This window comes from Trichomonas vaginalis, chromosome I, assembly GCF_026262505.1.
Source record: "Trichomonas vaginalis G3 chromosome I, whole genome shotgun sequence".
Lineage (NCBI taxonomy): Eukaryota > Parabasalia > Trichomonadida > Trichomonadidae > Trichomonas > Trichomonas vaginalis.
The window spans coordinates 22,356,873-22,372,195 of NC_067203.1; the positions used below are offsets into that span (position 1 = coordinate 22,356,873).

Genomic DNA, 15,323 nt, shown 5'->3' on the forward strand with positions numbered 1-15,323 from the left:
ATCGTCCTTGAGGACTTTGTAAGTTTGTTGTTATAGAATTATATGACTCAGGGTTTTTAGTCGTAATAGTATAAACCACTATGTCTTCTGCCATTTTACTTAGCAAATAAACTTTAATGAAATGTTGTGGTCGTCAAATATTTTTATAACGTCTGGGAAACTATATTTTAAGTTCAACGTTTCACCTCCTTTCATAACGTATATCTTGTCAATGACATTATATGAAACACCACAGCAACTAACGTCGGGTTCTATTTCTTTGATGTTTATATCGTCTGCCTCTGTCAAAAGTTTCAATAGTTCTTTCAAAACTTCATGAGGTGCAATGACATATGAGTTCACTTTTACAGGGTTGTGTTCGACCAAGTTTAACATTATACCTAAAGCTTGACAAATCTTCTCCTGAGTTTGAAGTTTGTCTTTCAGTTGTTGGTAGTCGTTTCGAATATCTGCAACAGAACTTAAGTCTCTGCTAACTTCAGGATATGTTGGTTGTTCTTTTACAGGAACTATTGTTATACCATCTTGGTCTTCGTATGGTTTCCCCACTTCAACATCTCTGTCTTTGACATTGACAACAACACTTTGACTGTTTGTTTGAGTTGGTGAATTTAACTTCACATCTGCCACTGCCATTAAACCTTTTGAAACACTCACGCTTCTATTTTTCGGAAATGACATTTTACTTAGAATAAAAAGATGGACGTATTCGAGTATCTCTTCGAATTGAAGCAAAACAAAGTTTACACACACAAACAATACAAATACATTGACAGAATAGTTCTTTATACAAACAATGGTAAATGTTATAGAATAGCAGTCTTTGCTGAACCAAATATTTTCATAAAGCAAAGAAAGTTGGTATAACTGAAATGGTGAAAGTTCTTGAAGCAGACAAAAATATAACTTCAAAACTTACAGATATTTCTAAAGGTAAGTTTATAATACAATATTATGTCAAAACTGGCGTACTGTCAATATTTGACGGAGAGAAGTCAGTTCAAGAACAACTTACTGACCTGCTGCCAAAATCTGCTCGATGGAAGCTGTCGTTATGCCAATCTGAGGAGCCCCAGCAGGTTTCATCGAACGAATCTTCAAAAGAGCATCTTCCGTGAAAAGTGCTATTGGTTTTGTAAACTTCTTTGCTTTCAATTCATCTGGCCGTCTCTGTCACCAGTATATTGTATTTGTACAGTACCAACAGTTGAAATACCACCCATAAAGTCTTCTGAGTCAGCAAATGGAATGCCAAGCCAAAAGTTTGAACGGTCTCCATTTGTATATTGAGTTTTTTGACCTCCTGTATGAGTCCATACTTTCACATATGGCATAATAGAACTTTGCATTTCAGGGTTAATGGTTGTTGTGAAGTTGTTGTTAAAGTTCATAGCATCTAATGTCAAGTTGTATGACCTCATATCTTCAACTGTAGAATATTCTTCTCTTGGATAATATTTGCCATCTATGTTTATATGATATTTAATACCAGGGTTGTAGAAACAAGAATAGTCATTTATAGTTCGTCTGAACAGTACAAACATAGTATCTGCATGTTCATTGCAGTTGTTAAGGCAATATCTGTTCTTGACCTGGGTCAGCACTTTGGTTTCCAACTTCACCTGCAAAGTCTTTGACAGATATTTGGTGTATAGGGAACATAAGTGGAACTGCAATATATTTGGCAGCTAAAGCATTTGAAATATCTGGGTCCAACATATAGACTGCAAGTCTGCTTTCTATTCTCTTGCATTCAAATTTTTCGCATGTGAACTTAACTGGGTCCCAAGCAGTTCCAGCAGCATTGAAATAATAGTTTACTTCAGTGTTGAAGTTTGAGAAACCAAAGTCTAAGTCAACCTTGCCTTTGCAAAATTCGGCGAATGACGTTTTATTTGTTCCCTCTACGTCTGTAATAGTGAATGGGTCTTGTGTTGGTGCAATGACTAAGTTATTTTTGCTTGGAGTAAGTTCGATAGAAATTTTTCCTGCCCAGTTTGGCAAGTATCTTAAAAACCTGAAGATGAGGAAAGATGACAAAGGAACTCTAAGTTTCAGTTTTACTTTGGTTACTGCTGCTGCAGTTTGTCCAGAAAGGTCAACATAAACTCCTGGAACGTTAGGGTCAAGTCTTCTTATTTTCTCAATAGTTGCATACTGGTCTGTTGTTCTCTAGCTTGTGGTTTTACTGAGTTTCTCAAAGCGAACCATTCATAGTTTGCCCATGTTACTGTTTGAACTAAGTCAGAGTTAGAATATATCTTATATCCCATGAAAACTTCTGGAGCATATTGGTATCCGACATAGAAAATTCCATTGCAACCTTTCTTGTCAACAACTTGCAGAAGGTTTTATTTCAATGTCTTGTTCCACGTATAAGAATGAGTTGTCAATAGAAATAATGTGAAACCTGTCGCATGCAATATCTACTGTTGTTGAAGAACCTTCACCAAACTCACCTACATTTCCATAAGAAACAGCAGTTGTATATTCGTAAGTTCCAGGAACTATTTCTGACCTTCTAATGGCATTGTCGCATTCGTTATACCATTCGGAAACATTTCCGTTCATGGCATCCAAAACTGTTGGCGTTATATTCTGAGCGGCGTACATTTCATATGGGTAAAAATATAGAATAGTTGGATTTATGTGTCATAATAGAACCCACGTGGACCAAGCTTTACTTTCTTCCTGGCTGAGTTTTTAACTCTTCTTTTTCCTTCATTGCCACTACTTTCACTAGATGAAGTTACTTCTTCACTACTTTCACTTTGTTCTACTCTTCTCTTCTTCTTTGGTGTCGCTTTTGGTAACTTGCCCTCTGCTTCAAGTTGTTGCATCTTTGCCTCATGTTCACCTAGTATGTTGTAAATTTCCCATGTCCTTTTTGCCTTTGGGCTCTGGTCGCCCATCTCAGGTAACCTATATCCTAGAAAGATTTTGTCATAGTTTGTATTTGAGTCTTCGCGTATTGTTTGCATGACTCTTTCCTGAGTTTCCGGTTCAAGCTCTTCAAACAGAGCTTGTCCATATGGAATAAGCTCGTTTCCAAATATATGTTTTTGTAGCCATTCTGGTTTTCTTTCCATGTTACCAACAATATCTTTTGTGAATGGGAAAGCTTTTACCCAATGTTTCAGTCTTGCGTCATTTATTTCTGTAGTTGGTTTTATTTTGTCAAGGAACATGTTTTTCAATACTAACATTTCATTTGGTACTGTCCATTTGAGTTTACTTAAATATTCATCCCTTCTCGGTTCATTGTCTGCAAAGTAAGTTTTTATGACATTTTGTAAACTTTCGTTTGCAAGGTCATGTACAATAGGTTCTCTTCCTTCTCTCTCCCTAACTTTCTTTCTAAACTCTTCACCAAATATACCATCTTTATGGTTCTGTGTAGTTCTTTGAGATAAATGTTCTAGAACGTCAGGTGTTATATTTCCATCAGCCATGTTCATTTCATACTGGTCCAAAATATCTGCATCTTTCATATCTTTCAATGGCATTAAAGCCGCGCTGAAAATACCAGCTATATCTGGTTCACCATTCACTTCCATTGCGTCTACAACTTCTTGGAATTGTGGTTGTAAGTTTATGAACCACCTATCCGGGTTAGCTTTATGACCCCATCTCATTGTAGTTCCATAGTCTGCAGAAACAAAAGTAGGTTTGTTTCCATCTTGGTTAGGTTCTGAATGAACTTTAAACAATGTTTCATTTCTATATGTTTTGTTGAAATTTAACCTTTTATTTTCACCGAGTTCAGCCAAAGATTGAACGTTATATGCTCGTAAGTAAAAAGGGTTATTGTATTTGCGTACATTTTCTTTCAGTACTTCCATTCTATGCTGAATATTTTCATCTGGTGTTGGAGTCTTTTGTATGTCGGCAAACATTTTTCGATATTCTTCTACCATGTCAGCCGAATTTTTCTTAGACTCTTGGAAAGATTCCATATTCACCTCATACTCTTGTTGAGGGTCAAGATTTTTCGGCTGTTCCAAATCTTCATCTAGTTCTGTGAAGTTAGTTTCCAAAGGAGGGACTTGTTCGTTTCCTTCAGGCTCTTCTAGCTGTTGTTGCTGAACTATTTCTTCCATGTCTGGTTGTATCTGAACTTCTTCCTGTTGAGTTTCTTGTACCTCATCTGCTGGCATTTCATATATTCCGAGACCGTTTTTAACAAGTTCCCTATCTAAGTCATCCGGACTCATAAACCTTTCTTCTTTCGTTCCGTCTCTATTTTTTACGCGTTTCATGAAGAGAGTTGAATTGTCATTTAGCTCTGACACCAAATATCTCGGAGTAAATTCGTTCATGTCATTTGGATGATATGCTATTAAATCATATCCCTTAGCGAGCTTGTATTTTCCAGGTTTGAAATTATATCCCATTTGGTGCTGAGCCATAAAGCTAAATAGGTTCGGGTCAGTATTTCCTTCCTTGAACTTTCTAATAGCTTCTTTATATCTGTCACTAAAGTCAAGAGTATCTGGGTAACCATAGTCTTCTTTAAGCATTTTTAAGAAATCTTGGTTTCCTTGTTCTCTACTTCTTTTATGTCCTTGCTCTGTTTGTGGTTGTTGTTGTGGAGGTGGTTGTTGTGCAGGGTTTTGAACTGTTGGTTGCTGTGCTGGTTGTGGTTGTTGTTGTGGAGGTGGTTGTTGTGTTGGATTTTGAACTGTTGGTTTTGGTGCATGCCTGTGTCTGTGTCCATGTGACGATGTAAATGTTTTAGGTAGTCCTGGTGCAGGTGCTTCTCTTGGAGGGTTTGGTGGTATATAGGTTCCACTAGCTAGTATATAAGTTCCACCAGCTGGCACATATGTTCCATCTGCAGCATAGTGTCCTACCTGACTTTTCGTTTTTAAGAAAGCATTTACTAGGTCTGTTTTGGTCTGTTGTAACTCTTTTTCTTGACTTTCCACAACAGTTGCTCTAACGGCGTCATAGGCACTTTGAACTGCCTGTCTCGTTGCTGCATCTGTTATTTTCGTCATATTTTGTGCTACTTCTCTTAACTCTTTGTCGAAACCTTCAGACTTCAGTTTCTTTCCAGATGAGAAGTCGTTCACTAGTTTCACCTTACTATGAAGAGCTTCGAAGGCGTTCTTAAAGTCAGCATTTGTTAAAGCTTCATTTGAACTGTCTTCATCCGCTTGTATTTTTGTCCTTATTGACCCTATAAGCTGGGCTGCTTTAGCGTTGGCTTGGGTATCTAACCAGTCATTGTTAGCTTTTATATATTCTGCGCTTTTCATTGCCTTTTGCATGGCTGCGTCGTTATTTTTACTTTCTTGTGCTAAGTTTTCATACTGTACGGTTTGGTTTTGCAACTGTAAAAGTTTTTCTGCCTTTACATTTGCTTCAACTTCTTTTTTATACTCATCGCTATCCATATATGTCTTCAGGGCTTTTTGTTTTATCTCTTCATCTTTCAGTACTTTATATTGAGTAGTATGGTTTTTCAAATTTATGACATCTTGTTCCATTTTTGCTACTTCTGCTGCTTTTTCTGACACTTTTTTCGCATATTCCTCTGTACTTAGTTCTTTCAGTTGTTCTTCTTTCTTCTTTTTCTCTACGTTTAACTTATTGAGTTTCTTTGTGTGTCTGTCATATTCTAGTTTCTTTTCGTTTTCACTTATTTGTTTCTGTATGTCTATGTTTGACTTTTTGACATCTGATATTTGATTTTTGAGTGAACTCAAATTCATTTGACTTTGAGGGTTATAAGCTGTTCCGTCTGCAGCTCCACCATAGCCTGCCATTTTCGCTAAAAGTGCCGCTCTTAAACCTCCACTCTGTGCACCAATAACTCGGTTTAAAAGCATAGGATTGCTTGACATTTGTTGCAACATAGTGGGGTCATTCATTATTTGTTGTTGCAACTGTTGTTGTGGTGTCAGTTTTACTATTGGATGTTTCAATGCTCTCTTCCTCTTACGTATATTCTTACGTAGCTTACGTGGCATTTTAAGTGAAGTTAAAAAGCGGTTTTTGACAGATGTTTAGATGACACTTTTTGTTCAGCACAAAAAACTACTCGGTCAAAGTGTTGTCAGTTTTGTAAAATAACGGTCCTATCGTTCTATAATGGGGAAAAGGCTTCTCAAAGTATACTTCCTTAGAACGCCTGTAACTTTTCCTGTAGCGACGATAGACCCTTACTTGTCCGGACAAAGTTATACTAAACATCTTCAGGGCTAGAGGGCACGAAGTGCCTGGAGGCCCCACTACCTTTTTTTTTTTCATTCTCTAATGAATTCATTAGGATATATACTGAAATGTAAAATCTTTAAATATTATCTTAGATTGAGAAATATATTTTCAAAAATGATTCATAAATTCTAACAATATATAAAAATCATTTTATTAATAGTAAATAGAAGTGAAAATAGAGATTTCCTTTTAAACATATGATGTTGTTTGTGTGAGACTTTCAAATTGAGTGTTCTTAAGCTCACGTTTGTATTTGAATGTTGAAAATAGGATGAACACCAAAATAAGAGCATTGACTGACCAAACAACGATCTCAGAAACGAAAGAATGAGAAATATTTGGTGCTTTGTCAAGTAATGAGTCAAGAAGGTAACCAAGGCGATGCCCAGCCATTGCAACTCTAATGCTACCGTATTTGCGGACAATTTCGTAGTAAGATGCGTTTGGTGCATCATTTATTGGAGTACTGTATCCATACTTCTTGGCATATTCTAAGGATTCCATTGACCATGCCATTGGATCAACTGTCTTGTCCAAATTGAGACTAGACTCTGTAATTTCTTTAGTAAGTCTTGTGACGTTCTTTATAAACTCATTTCTGTAAAGTGATGCTGTTGGTTTCATGAGCATGTAGTTTAGAACGATAGCATCCCAGAAGAAGTGGATGTGGTTGCAAGCAGCACCATAAGGACAATTTATATGGTATAGATTGCCTCCTCTATCACCGTTAGGCATAGAATCATCGTAGTATGCGCAATTGTGATGTGGCGTATGAACATCTCCAACAAAATGTAAAATTGTCCTGAGATGAAAAGCCCAGGACTACAAACTAGTGGTTGTAGGATCATTTAATGTGTCCAATGCATCATATAAGAATGAGGTAACATTGTAGGAAGGATTAGGAATGATTGCAGGAATAGTTTTATTCATGTAGATTGGATTATCAGAGAAATGCCAATCTCCTATAGCATGGAATTTGTATGTATCCTTCAAATCATCTTGCCATGCAGAGCTATCGACGACAGATTGAAAAGGAAGTCCATCTCTGTTGATAAGTTCATACAATTTATTGATTTTCTTTGATGAAAGGTGTCCTAATGCTATTTCAGTAATAGCCATATGAGCGTGTGCCCACCAGCATAATCCAAAAGTTGCAAAAAGAACAAGCATTTAAATTGAATGATGTCAAAAATTTTGAGAGCGGATGCAACTCTCCAAATTGGTATTGAAGGTGAATGGAGAAATATTTTAATTTAATGAAATTATTGATGAATGTGGTTGAATCTTACGATGTACAGATAACCATCACAATTGCCAATTTTGCCTTTATAATGGCTCAATGAAATGATCATGGAATTGAGTTTTTGTAGCTATTAAAAAGCAGAAACAACTGGTCCTCATTCCAACAAACGAATATTTCGTCAATCCAAATTTTGAAAAATTCATCATGTAACATCAAATGATTATCTTTTGCATTGGCTGAGCTATGCTCCTTTCGGATGGTTGTAAGAAGTTTTGCATTTGAAAGATGTGAAAATTTGATTGAAAATTATTGTTTTATTTTATTTTGCTGTCATATAAATTAAATAAAAATTCATTTTAGTTAGGGCTGTACAAAATCGAGAAAAACATTGCCGTGCGGTAATATAGGGTCAAAAAAATCGCGCCTCGGCGGCTCCGCCGCCTCGGCACTATTAAGTGCGCATAATATTTAATATAGGGTGTCAAAAGGTGCGTTTAGCACAGCGCTCTATATGAGACTATTAAAGGAGATATATGCTGATTATAAGTTAGTATGGGTTAGTTGGGTACTGTGGCACTGCGAGCCTCCTTACCCATTATATGTGAATTTGACACTTTACAAAACCGTTAACGTATATTTTACAACACAAACGACAACACTAACTTAACCTTAAATATTTACAAAGCCACCAACCACTTCACCTCACTAACGAACTCACTAATGAAAAAATAAACGTTCTCATAAATTTTCTTCTATATCTTCATCGTCAATGTTAACTCTATTGTAGTCATACTTGAAGTCATAAAGTTTCTCAAGTTTTGAAATGCATAGTCTTGTTAACTTACCTTCATCATCATAAGTTTTTATAAAACTACCATGACAATCTTTATAAACAGTCAGTGTATAGTTAACTGGTCTAGGATGAAGTGTAAAGAACATGTTATACTCAGGAAGGAAGAATAAATGTTTAAATGTATGTTTGTTATATTTTTCGATTTGTATGAGTTGCTTTTGTTCTGTCATTTATATAAAAATAAAATAAAAAATAATTTTAAAAAATAAACTTAAAAATTAATGATATCACCACCCTCACACGTATGAAAACATAGCACAAAAATAAATTTAGGTGAAGTGGTGAGATCTCACCTCTTTTTTCACCCTGTTGAATTCATTGCTTTATAACTCTCTTCCTTTCTCCAACTCTTCTAACTTCTTCCTAAGTTTAGCAATGTTGTCCTCATGAAGTTTAATCTTTCTCAAAATTCCTTCTTTATCTAATGGTTGCTTTATCTTTCTAAACTGAACTCTACCATCCTTCATAGTATGAATGTAAAAACCTTCTGGAATAGTTCCTGATTTAATGTATTCTACCAAAAACTTTTGTTTCATTGCTTCAGTGACTTTATTTGTCATTTCAATCAAATAAAAATTTTAATATTAAATAAAAATAACGTTATTTTTTCAGTAAGGAAACGCAGGAGTTTTACGATTTATTTGAGGAGTAGGTTCTGGTTTAAATGTTGGAGTCGGTTTAGGAGTTGACTTTTGAACAGGAGTTTGTACTTCCATAGGTTCAGGAGTCATTGAAGGTTTTGCTTGTGAAGGCGTTGGTTTTGGCGAAGGTGTTGGAGTTTGTTTAACTTCAGCTACTTCAGTATTATTTACAACATTTGCTTTATTTCTTTTCAACATCATAACTGCTCCTGCTGTAGCTAGCAAACCTAGTGGGAGACCATATTTTATATAAGGACTTGACCAAATGCTATTTTTGACAGGAGCTGGTGGAACACCTAACCTTGGTGAGACTGCTCTTTGCCATTGTGCAGCTCGTAAGAAATATTCAATAGGTGCTCCATAATCGTTTGGTAAAGTTTGTTTCATAGATGGTGAAGGTTCACGAGAGCTTGATGAAGAACTCATTTATAAGCTTTAAAAATAAACGTTCATCCTTTATTCCTCACTGTCGTCCGTAGCTAAGTTATAGTCATCTAATCTTATTATTGGGATGCCATTAGCACGCACCTGAATGGCAAAGCAACAATCCCTCATAAATCCAATAAGTGGCTTTGGTACATTTTCAGTTGCTAGTTCAATAGGTCCTTTAACAGACAATTTGTATGTTATTGGAGCAGTAGATGTTTGACCTTGCTGGAAGCAAAAGTCCACTTCTGTTGGAAAACCACATAAGAAATGTGTGTTGTCATAGCTATCCCATTTATGTTCCACACTACCATCATCCACCAATGACCTCATAACATCTTCATTAAATCCTATCATATCATTGTTTGTATTGCAAGCGTTCGCAACCATTTCATAAAATACAGGTCCATATGATTTTTCAGGTTCTGCAGGCATATTTCCATAAGCTCCCATGGAAAGCTGAAGATATTTAAACTTAGGGTTCTCAAAATTAACATAATAGTTGTCTTTCTTTCTAAATAGTGCCCAAATACTTTTAACATTAATAGGCGTATAAGCTGCTGTAAATGTTGCACTTGAACTATCTGTATTCTTTGAGAATGAACCGTCCATAGGAATCCAATCCATAACTTTAACAGGAAAACATAAAGCCTCGTTTGTATAATGTTCTACAAGTTCTGTATAAATGTTAGGGTCTAAAGAGAATGACTTTGGATGAATGAAACATTCATTAAAATCCATCTTTGTTCGAAATAGTTGCTGGGTTACAGTTGTAATAGTAACTGTTCCACTAGCTTCTACTGCCTTCGTTATCATAGTGAATGGTTCATTCCATGGAACAAATTTATTTGTCGGTGGATTTGAATCTGAAGCAAATGCAACTTTAAGAGTTGGATTGAAAGCAATGATATCATTTACAGATATAGATGTGCATTGTAAGGCGTCGCTACTGAACTTTACTTTAAGCTGAATGTTTCCTGCAAAAGCTGGAATAAATCGAATAGCTTCTAATGGAAGGAATCTTCTAACAGGAATTCTTAAACGAAGCTTAAAATCAAATGATTTTCCTGCTGTAATTGGACCACTAACAATTTGTCCTGTTCTGCATGTTCCCGAATGACTCCATACATCTTCATGTCGAGTCTTTGAGAAAACATCTACTTTCTTTATTTGTTCGGTAGTTTGTGAGTTTGAAGTTATATATGCTTCTTCTCTTGCGTTGTCTTGAGAATATACGATACGACCATTTGCAAGGATTTGATATCCAGCAACTGCATAGAAAGCGTCATCGAAACCAATCCAAAATCCTGGTGGGTTTGTTTTATTGGAACCTGAACCAATTTCTTTATCTACAATAAATTGACCTTCCATTTTATACGTAATGAATGTATTGTAAAGGTCCAACATATTTTCACCAGGAGGTGAGAGATTGAATGTTACCCATGTGTTATCTTTAGCAGTTCCAGGTTGTGATGGAATCTTTGCGTCAGAATATTTTCTATTAGTGTCACCAATTTGAACTGCATTGTCTATGATATCGAAATATGAGCGAATCTGATGAATATGCTCTGCTGGAGTAAATTCGTTTAACTGTTCGTTCTGCATGTATTTACTTCAGATAAAAATATCTATTTACTTCATTATTCTCACTCTTCTTCTTGGCATTCGTGGTGGAAGTTGTTTCTTGACATTTTCAATGAACTGTACATTCTCTTTTGTCTCAACTTCTTTCACTGGCGGGTCAGGATTCTTTGACTCGGTTTGTTTTTCAATGAAATTCACGAACTTTGCAATAAGCTCTTGGTTCGTTATTGAAAGTACATCTGGCTTCTTTTCTTCTGGTTCTATTTGCTCAGTTTGAACAGAAGGTTTTATATGGGCTTCGGGACTTCACCCTTGCCATACACCTTAATGTTGTCGCTTTCTGCATTCGCTAATGGAACCTTTCTTTTTCTTACGTATATTTTACCATCTTTACTCTGACTTACGTAATAGAAAGGATGTTGTATTCCTCTTGCGTCATTTAATATAATAGACTCTCGCTCTGATTTTGACAAGCTCATTTTACATCGGTTAAAGTTTTAATTTTGTTTTTTATCTGCAGTCAAATGACTCAGACAAGCCCTACGGACAAGACCCAAGGGGTCATAGATGTTGAAGCATTGAAGAAAGAAATTCGTGAGCAAATTTTATCCGAACTGAAGGAACAAAAACAAGAACAAAAGCCAGAGAGACCAAAGAGAAAACTTAGTGAAAAACAACTTGCTGCATTAGCTGCTGGAAGACAAAAGAACCCACGTTTGCTGGCGAAGAAAGCTAGAGAAGAAGCTGAAGCAAAAGCTAAAGAAGCTGAAGCAAAGAAAGAGTAAATGGTTTATTTTTATCCGAATTAAATGTATAGACAAATACCTTTATCTGTTGCGTTCAGTAGTGAAAACCCTGACGTCAAAATAAAGGGGAACAGAGTAACGTTTAAGTTTCCAACAGACTGGATTGTGAACATAAATGAAGAGAAGTACATTGGCATAACAAATATGTATATAACACGTGCTTTCAGAAAGGTTGACTTTATACTTCAAGTCGAGATAGAAAATGACGAACAGTCTTTAAGCGCCCAAAACATTCACATATACAAATACTTTAAAGACGATACAACATTGCTACAATGTATGATTTCATTTAATGAGATGTTCGAGAAAAAGTTTAACATTGAAGTACAAACTTTACAGCCTTTACGTGAGTTTCTTGCACAACTGAAAGAAGAAGGTAGTCAGCCACAACTTATAGACTTTCATTATGAATTTAATGAAAATGAAGATGGAACTCATGACTGTCAGTTTGTTATATATTCACCATTCAATGAAGTAGCTAAAAAGAAAGAAAATCCATTACGTATAAGATTTCAAATCTCTGAACCAAGTGATGATTTCAAAAATGTTTTCAATTATGATGCAATGCTTCCGAGGAAAAATGAATTTTCAAAGATTGTAACACCGGCATTTGGGATAGAAAGCAAGCTATATTATATTCAAACTTAAGTAAGGAGTTGAAAATGAGTTCATTGGTCATACAAAACTTCACCATTCCAAATCCTAAATATTAAATTAACTGGCTTCAATCGTGAGTTTTGGATAGACATGTTCTCCACTCATGACCATAACTGCCCAGTGTTCTTACCTCCAGACCATAAGGACTGTCTCTATATTGAAGCACAACTCTTAAACTCTACCATCGCAGTATTGTAAATGACCACATGGGCTTCGCCCTTGCCGCTAGCGGCTTATTTTTATCACGAATGACCTCATTGCTGACAAAAATAAATGACCTCAGAACTTCAACTTACGAATAAAGCTTGTTTTAGTCGTTATTGAGAAGTTAAACTTTTCAGCAAAGCAAGGACTAGAAGACTTACATAAGTCAAATCCAATCTCTTGACCATCATGAAGTGCTTTGTAAAGTTTCATTAAACTGAACTCAGAGTCTTTGTAAATTTTCCTTGCGGAACCATTAAACCTTTATCTTCATCATAGAAACACTGAACAGAGTCAGGAAACATTTCATTAGCGGTTAAAGCAATAACATCTTGCTTCACGCCTTTCATTCTGCAGTGAAATGCAACTTCATTTAAATCATTCGTGAGTAAGTCTATGTAAGTCTTCTTTCCACAAAATATTGACTTGTATGCTAAACTTTGTTTATCTTTTGTGATTTCTGCAAAGTCGCTATGAAATTGACCAAGGTTTTTACCAATGAGAACTCTTCCATAACGTTTCTCAAACTCTTCAGCTAAACGAGGGATATCTTCATTGTAGAGATGCATACTGTCCGTATCGCTATAAAAGATGTCCATTCCTAAGTCCTCAGCAGTACAGAATACTTCACACATTATTCTCTTCGACATAGACAGAATGTTAACACCAAGTGGACAGAAGTTAAAGTGTCTGCAAATGCTTTTCGTTAGCTTGAAAATAGTTTTATCTGAACCATCCAAACCTTCGAACTTCACTATATGGTTGTAGTTTCTGATGGCATATCTTATAGCATCTTTGTCATTTACTATGGTTATTTTTGACTCAATAGGAGATAGAATAGTTTTGCCATAAATACTGTTCAGAATGAGCTTTATATTTTCTTGCAAAGGATTTCCTTCTTTCTTATACTTTAACCTTAACTCAAACAACTTCTTTACTTCATCTCTTATTCTAATATCTCTGTTTCCATCGTAATAGTATCCTTGCAACACTTCACATTTGACACCTTGATATTTTATGAGGTCTTGTAATGTTATATGGTCAACATACATTAAACAGCAAGTGTTTGAACTTCTGGGAACGTTAAGTTCTGGATTTAGTTCAGGGTCACAAACTATTAAAGGAAAGTGTCTATGTATTCCAATCTCTGTTATCTTAATGAGAACAAAGAAGCCAGACATAAACTTTTCACCAATGGGTTCCTTTTGGTCGTCATCGAATAAATGTCTCATGAGATACTCTGTGCTTAACATTTCTTTCTTCATAACCTTTGGAATTACCTTCTAAAGTATAAAGTCTTGCTATAGCTGATGGATATAATGAAACAGCATCGAAGTCAGCAATGAGTTTCTTTTCGCTCTTTTGTTTCATGTTATCTGACAGCATACATCTTCCACCTTGAATACAGCGTGAAATAAACTCTCTTGGTTTATTTGAGAGGTCATATAAATTTCCATTCGGGAAGTACACTCTGTTCTCAAACAATTTGTTAGCAATTGAACAAATGCTAACGTAATCATAAACGTTTAAATCAAATTCTTTCAATATGTCATTGCGGAACTTAACAAAACCTTCTCTTAAAATTCTTACATCTTGTTTGCAATAAAATGTGCTATACTTTTCTAAGTCGAAGTGGTTTTCATCTATTCTGCAACCTTTGATGGAATCTATGTTTTTCATGAATGTATCCGCATCCTGGATAAACTTACATGCTTCAGAAATGACACCAGTTCTGTTGTCATTTGCTAACAAAACACTGCTGTAGTAGTTGTATGGAAATACTTCTTTTCGCTGTAAGAAACATAGCAGGAAATAGTTTAAGCTTCTTATTTATAACACTGTATGAATCTTTAATAATGATTGCTTTACCTTTATATAAGCCAGTTATTTGCATTGTTCGTGAACCTTTAATGATGGGAGTTCCTTTCACTTCTGTCATGTGTCTTAAGATGAAGTTTATATCATAACTGAGGTTATGGAAATATATTAAACTCTTGTCAGGAAGTCGCTCCAAAAATTCTGTTGCACAGTTCTGACCCCAAATGCTTTCACTCACTGAACCATCTTCACTGTCGTAACATATGTTAAAAGCTTTATGAAAGCCATCGGTACTGCACTCAAAGTCAGCAAAGAAAACGTGCTCAGGAATGAACTTGCACTTATTTTTATTTACTTCTTTTGACTCGGCTTTCTTCTTCAGTTGTACACAATACTTTGGAGCATATGTCAAATCTTTAAATGGTGCAAGGTTCTGTTTATATAAGTCAGTCGTATATGTGAAAAGTTCTCCATAAGAAATAGGTTCGAAATATTTGCACTCCCACAATGTTTTCATAACATCCCATAACGGTGTTGTTCTATCATAATGAACTACATATTTGTTCTCTCTCTTTGTATAAATCTTCATCTGTTTCTCAATGTTCATTCCACCACACTCCTTCAAGATTTCTATATAGTTGCGAATGAAATATGTTGTCATTGGTAATCTTTCATTTAGCATGTAGTGGTCTTCAACAAGAAGTAAGTCAATAGTTCGAACAGTTTCACATTCTTTTGGTATGTATCTCTTTATTTCATTATGTCTTGAGTCATTGAAGTAACCAATGGTAACATTAAATGCTATACCTGTTGCGTCAGAAATTTCTTGTACTTTACTTTGAGGAAAGTCTCTAACACGAATGACTTCT

The 15,323-nt window shown here is 35.5% G+C and overlaps 9 protein-coding genes and 2 pseudogenes across 11 annotated transcripts, besides 4 other annotated features; 2 read left to right on the forward strand and 9 right to left on the reverse strand.

Moving 5' to 3' along the window:
- Positions 1 to 3,692: part of a mobile genetic element that runs on past the window's edge.
- TVAGG3_1030850 (protein of unknown function, DUF4106 family) lies at positions 114 to 636 on the reverse strand (the record flags this gene model as incomplete). Its single annotated transcript, XM_051255176.1, has 1 exon — positions 114 to 636. A coding segment is annotated over one exon (523 nt), but the record flags the coding sequence as incomplete, so codon positions are not given.
- Positions 2,646 to 2,981, reverse strand: TVAGG3_1030860 (protein of unknown function, DUF4106 family; the record flags this gene model as incomplete). Its single annotated transcript, XM_051255177.1, has 1 exon — positions 2,646 to 2,981. The coding sequence occupies one exon, from the start codon at positions 2,979 to 2,981 to the stop codon at positions 2,646 to 2,648; it is 336 nt and encodes a 111-aa protein (XP_051080751.1).
- Positions 3,693 to 4,290: 598 nt separating the features above from the next.
- On the reverse strand, positions 4,291 to 5,399 carry TVAGG3_1030870 (protein of unknown function, DUF4106 family; the record flags this gene model as incomplete). Its single annotated transcript, XM_051255178.1, has 1 exon — positions 4,291 to 5,399. A coding segment is annotated over one exon (1,109 nt), but the record flags the coding sequence as incomplete, so codon positions are not given.
- Positions 5,400 to 6,411: 1,012 nt separating this feature from the next.
- TVAGG3_1030880 (S1-P1 nuclease family) lies at positions 6,412 to 6,957 on the reverse strand (the record flags this gene model as incomplete). The annotated part of the gene is made up of 1 exon (XM_001299025.1): positions 6,412 to 6,957. The coding sequence occupies one exon, from the start codon at positions 6,955 to 6,957 to the stop codon at positions 6,412 to 6,414; it is 546 nt and encodes a 181-aa protein (XP_001299026.1).
- Positions 6,958 to 7,044: 87 nt separating this feature from the next.
- TVAGG3_1030890 (S1-P1 nuclease family) lies at positions 7,045 to 7,392 on the reverse strand (the record flags this gene model as incomplete). Its single annotated transcript, XM_001299026.1, has 1 exon — positions 7,045 to 7,392. One exon carries the CDS (start codon positions 7,390 to 7,392, stop codon positions 7,045 to 7,047), a length of 348 nt encoding a protein of 115 aa, XP_001299027.1.
- Positions 7,393 to 7,875: 483 nt separating this feature from the next.
- Positions 7,876 to 7,940: a mobile genetic element.
- A 69-nt stretch (positions 7,941 to 8,009) lies between these two features.
- Positions 8,010 to 8,658: a terminal%2Cinverted (terminal inverted repeat of Maverick-1C transposon ID:TVAGG3_1030910).
- Positions 8,010 to 12,870: a mobile genetic element.
- On the reverse strand, positions 8,927 to 9,385 carry TVAGG3_1030920 (repellent protein 1 family; the record flags this gene model as incomplete). The annotated part of the gene is made up of 1 exon (XM_001299028.1): positions 8,927 to 9,385. One exon carries the CDS (start codon positions 9,383 to 9,385, stop codon positions 8,927 to 8,929), a length of 459 nt encoding a protein of 152 aa, XP_001299029.1.
- On the reverse strand, positions 9,416 to 9,838 carry TVAGG3_1030930 (uncharacterized protein; the record flags this gene model as incomplete). Its single annotated transcript, XM_051255179.1, has 1 exon — positions 9,416 to 9,838. The coding sequence occupies one exon, from the start codon at positions 9,836 to 9,838 to the stop codon at positions 9,416 to 9,418; it is 423 nt and encodes a 140-aa protein (XP_051080753.1).
- Positions 11,051 to 11,448, reverse strand: TVAGG3_1030940 (annotated as a pseudogene). Its single transcript has one exon. A coding segment is annotated over exon 1 (398 nt).
- On the forward strand, positions 11,494 to 11,754 carry TVAGG3_1030950 (uncharacterized protein; the record flags this gene model as incomplete). The annotated part of the gene is made up of 1 exon (XM_051255180.1): positions 11,494 to 11,754. One exon carries the CDS (start codon positions 11,494 to 11,496, stop codon positions 11,752 to 11,754), a length of 261 nt encoding a protein of 86 aa, XP_051080754.1.
- On the forward strand, positions 11,779 to 12,248 carry TVAGG3_1030960 (uncharacterized protein; the record flags this gene model as incomplete). The annotated part of the gene is made up of 1 exon (XM_051255181.1): positions 11,779 to 12,248. A coding segment is annotated over one exon (470 nt), but the record flags the coding sequence as incomplete, so codon positions are not given.
- Positions 12,871 to 13,828: 958 nt separating the features above from the next.
- TVAGG3_1030970 lies at positions 13,829 to 15,136 on the reverse strand (annotated as a pseudogene). Its single transcript has one exon. A coding segment is annotated over exon 1 (1,308 nt).
- Positions 15,137 to 15,323: the final 187 nt, after the last annotated feature.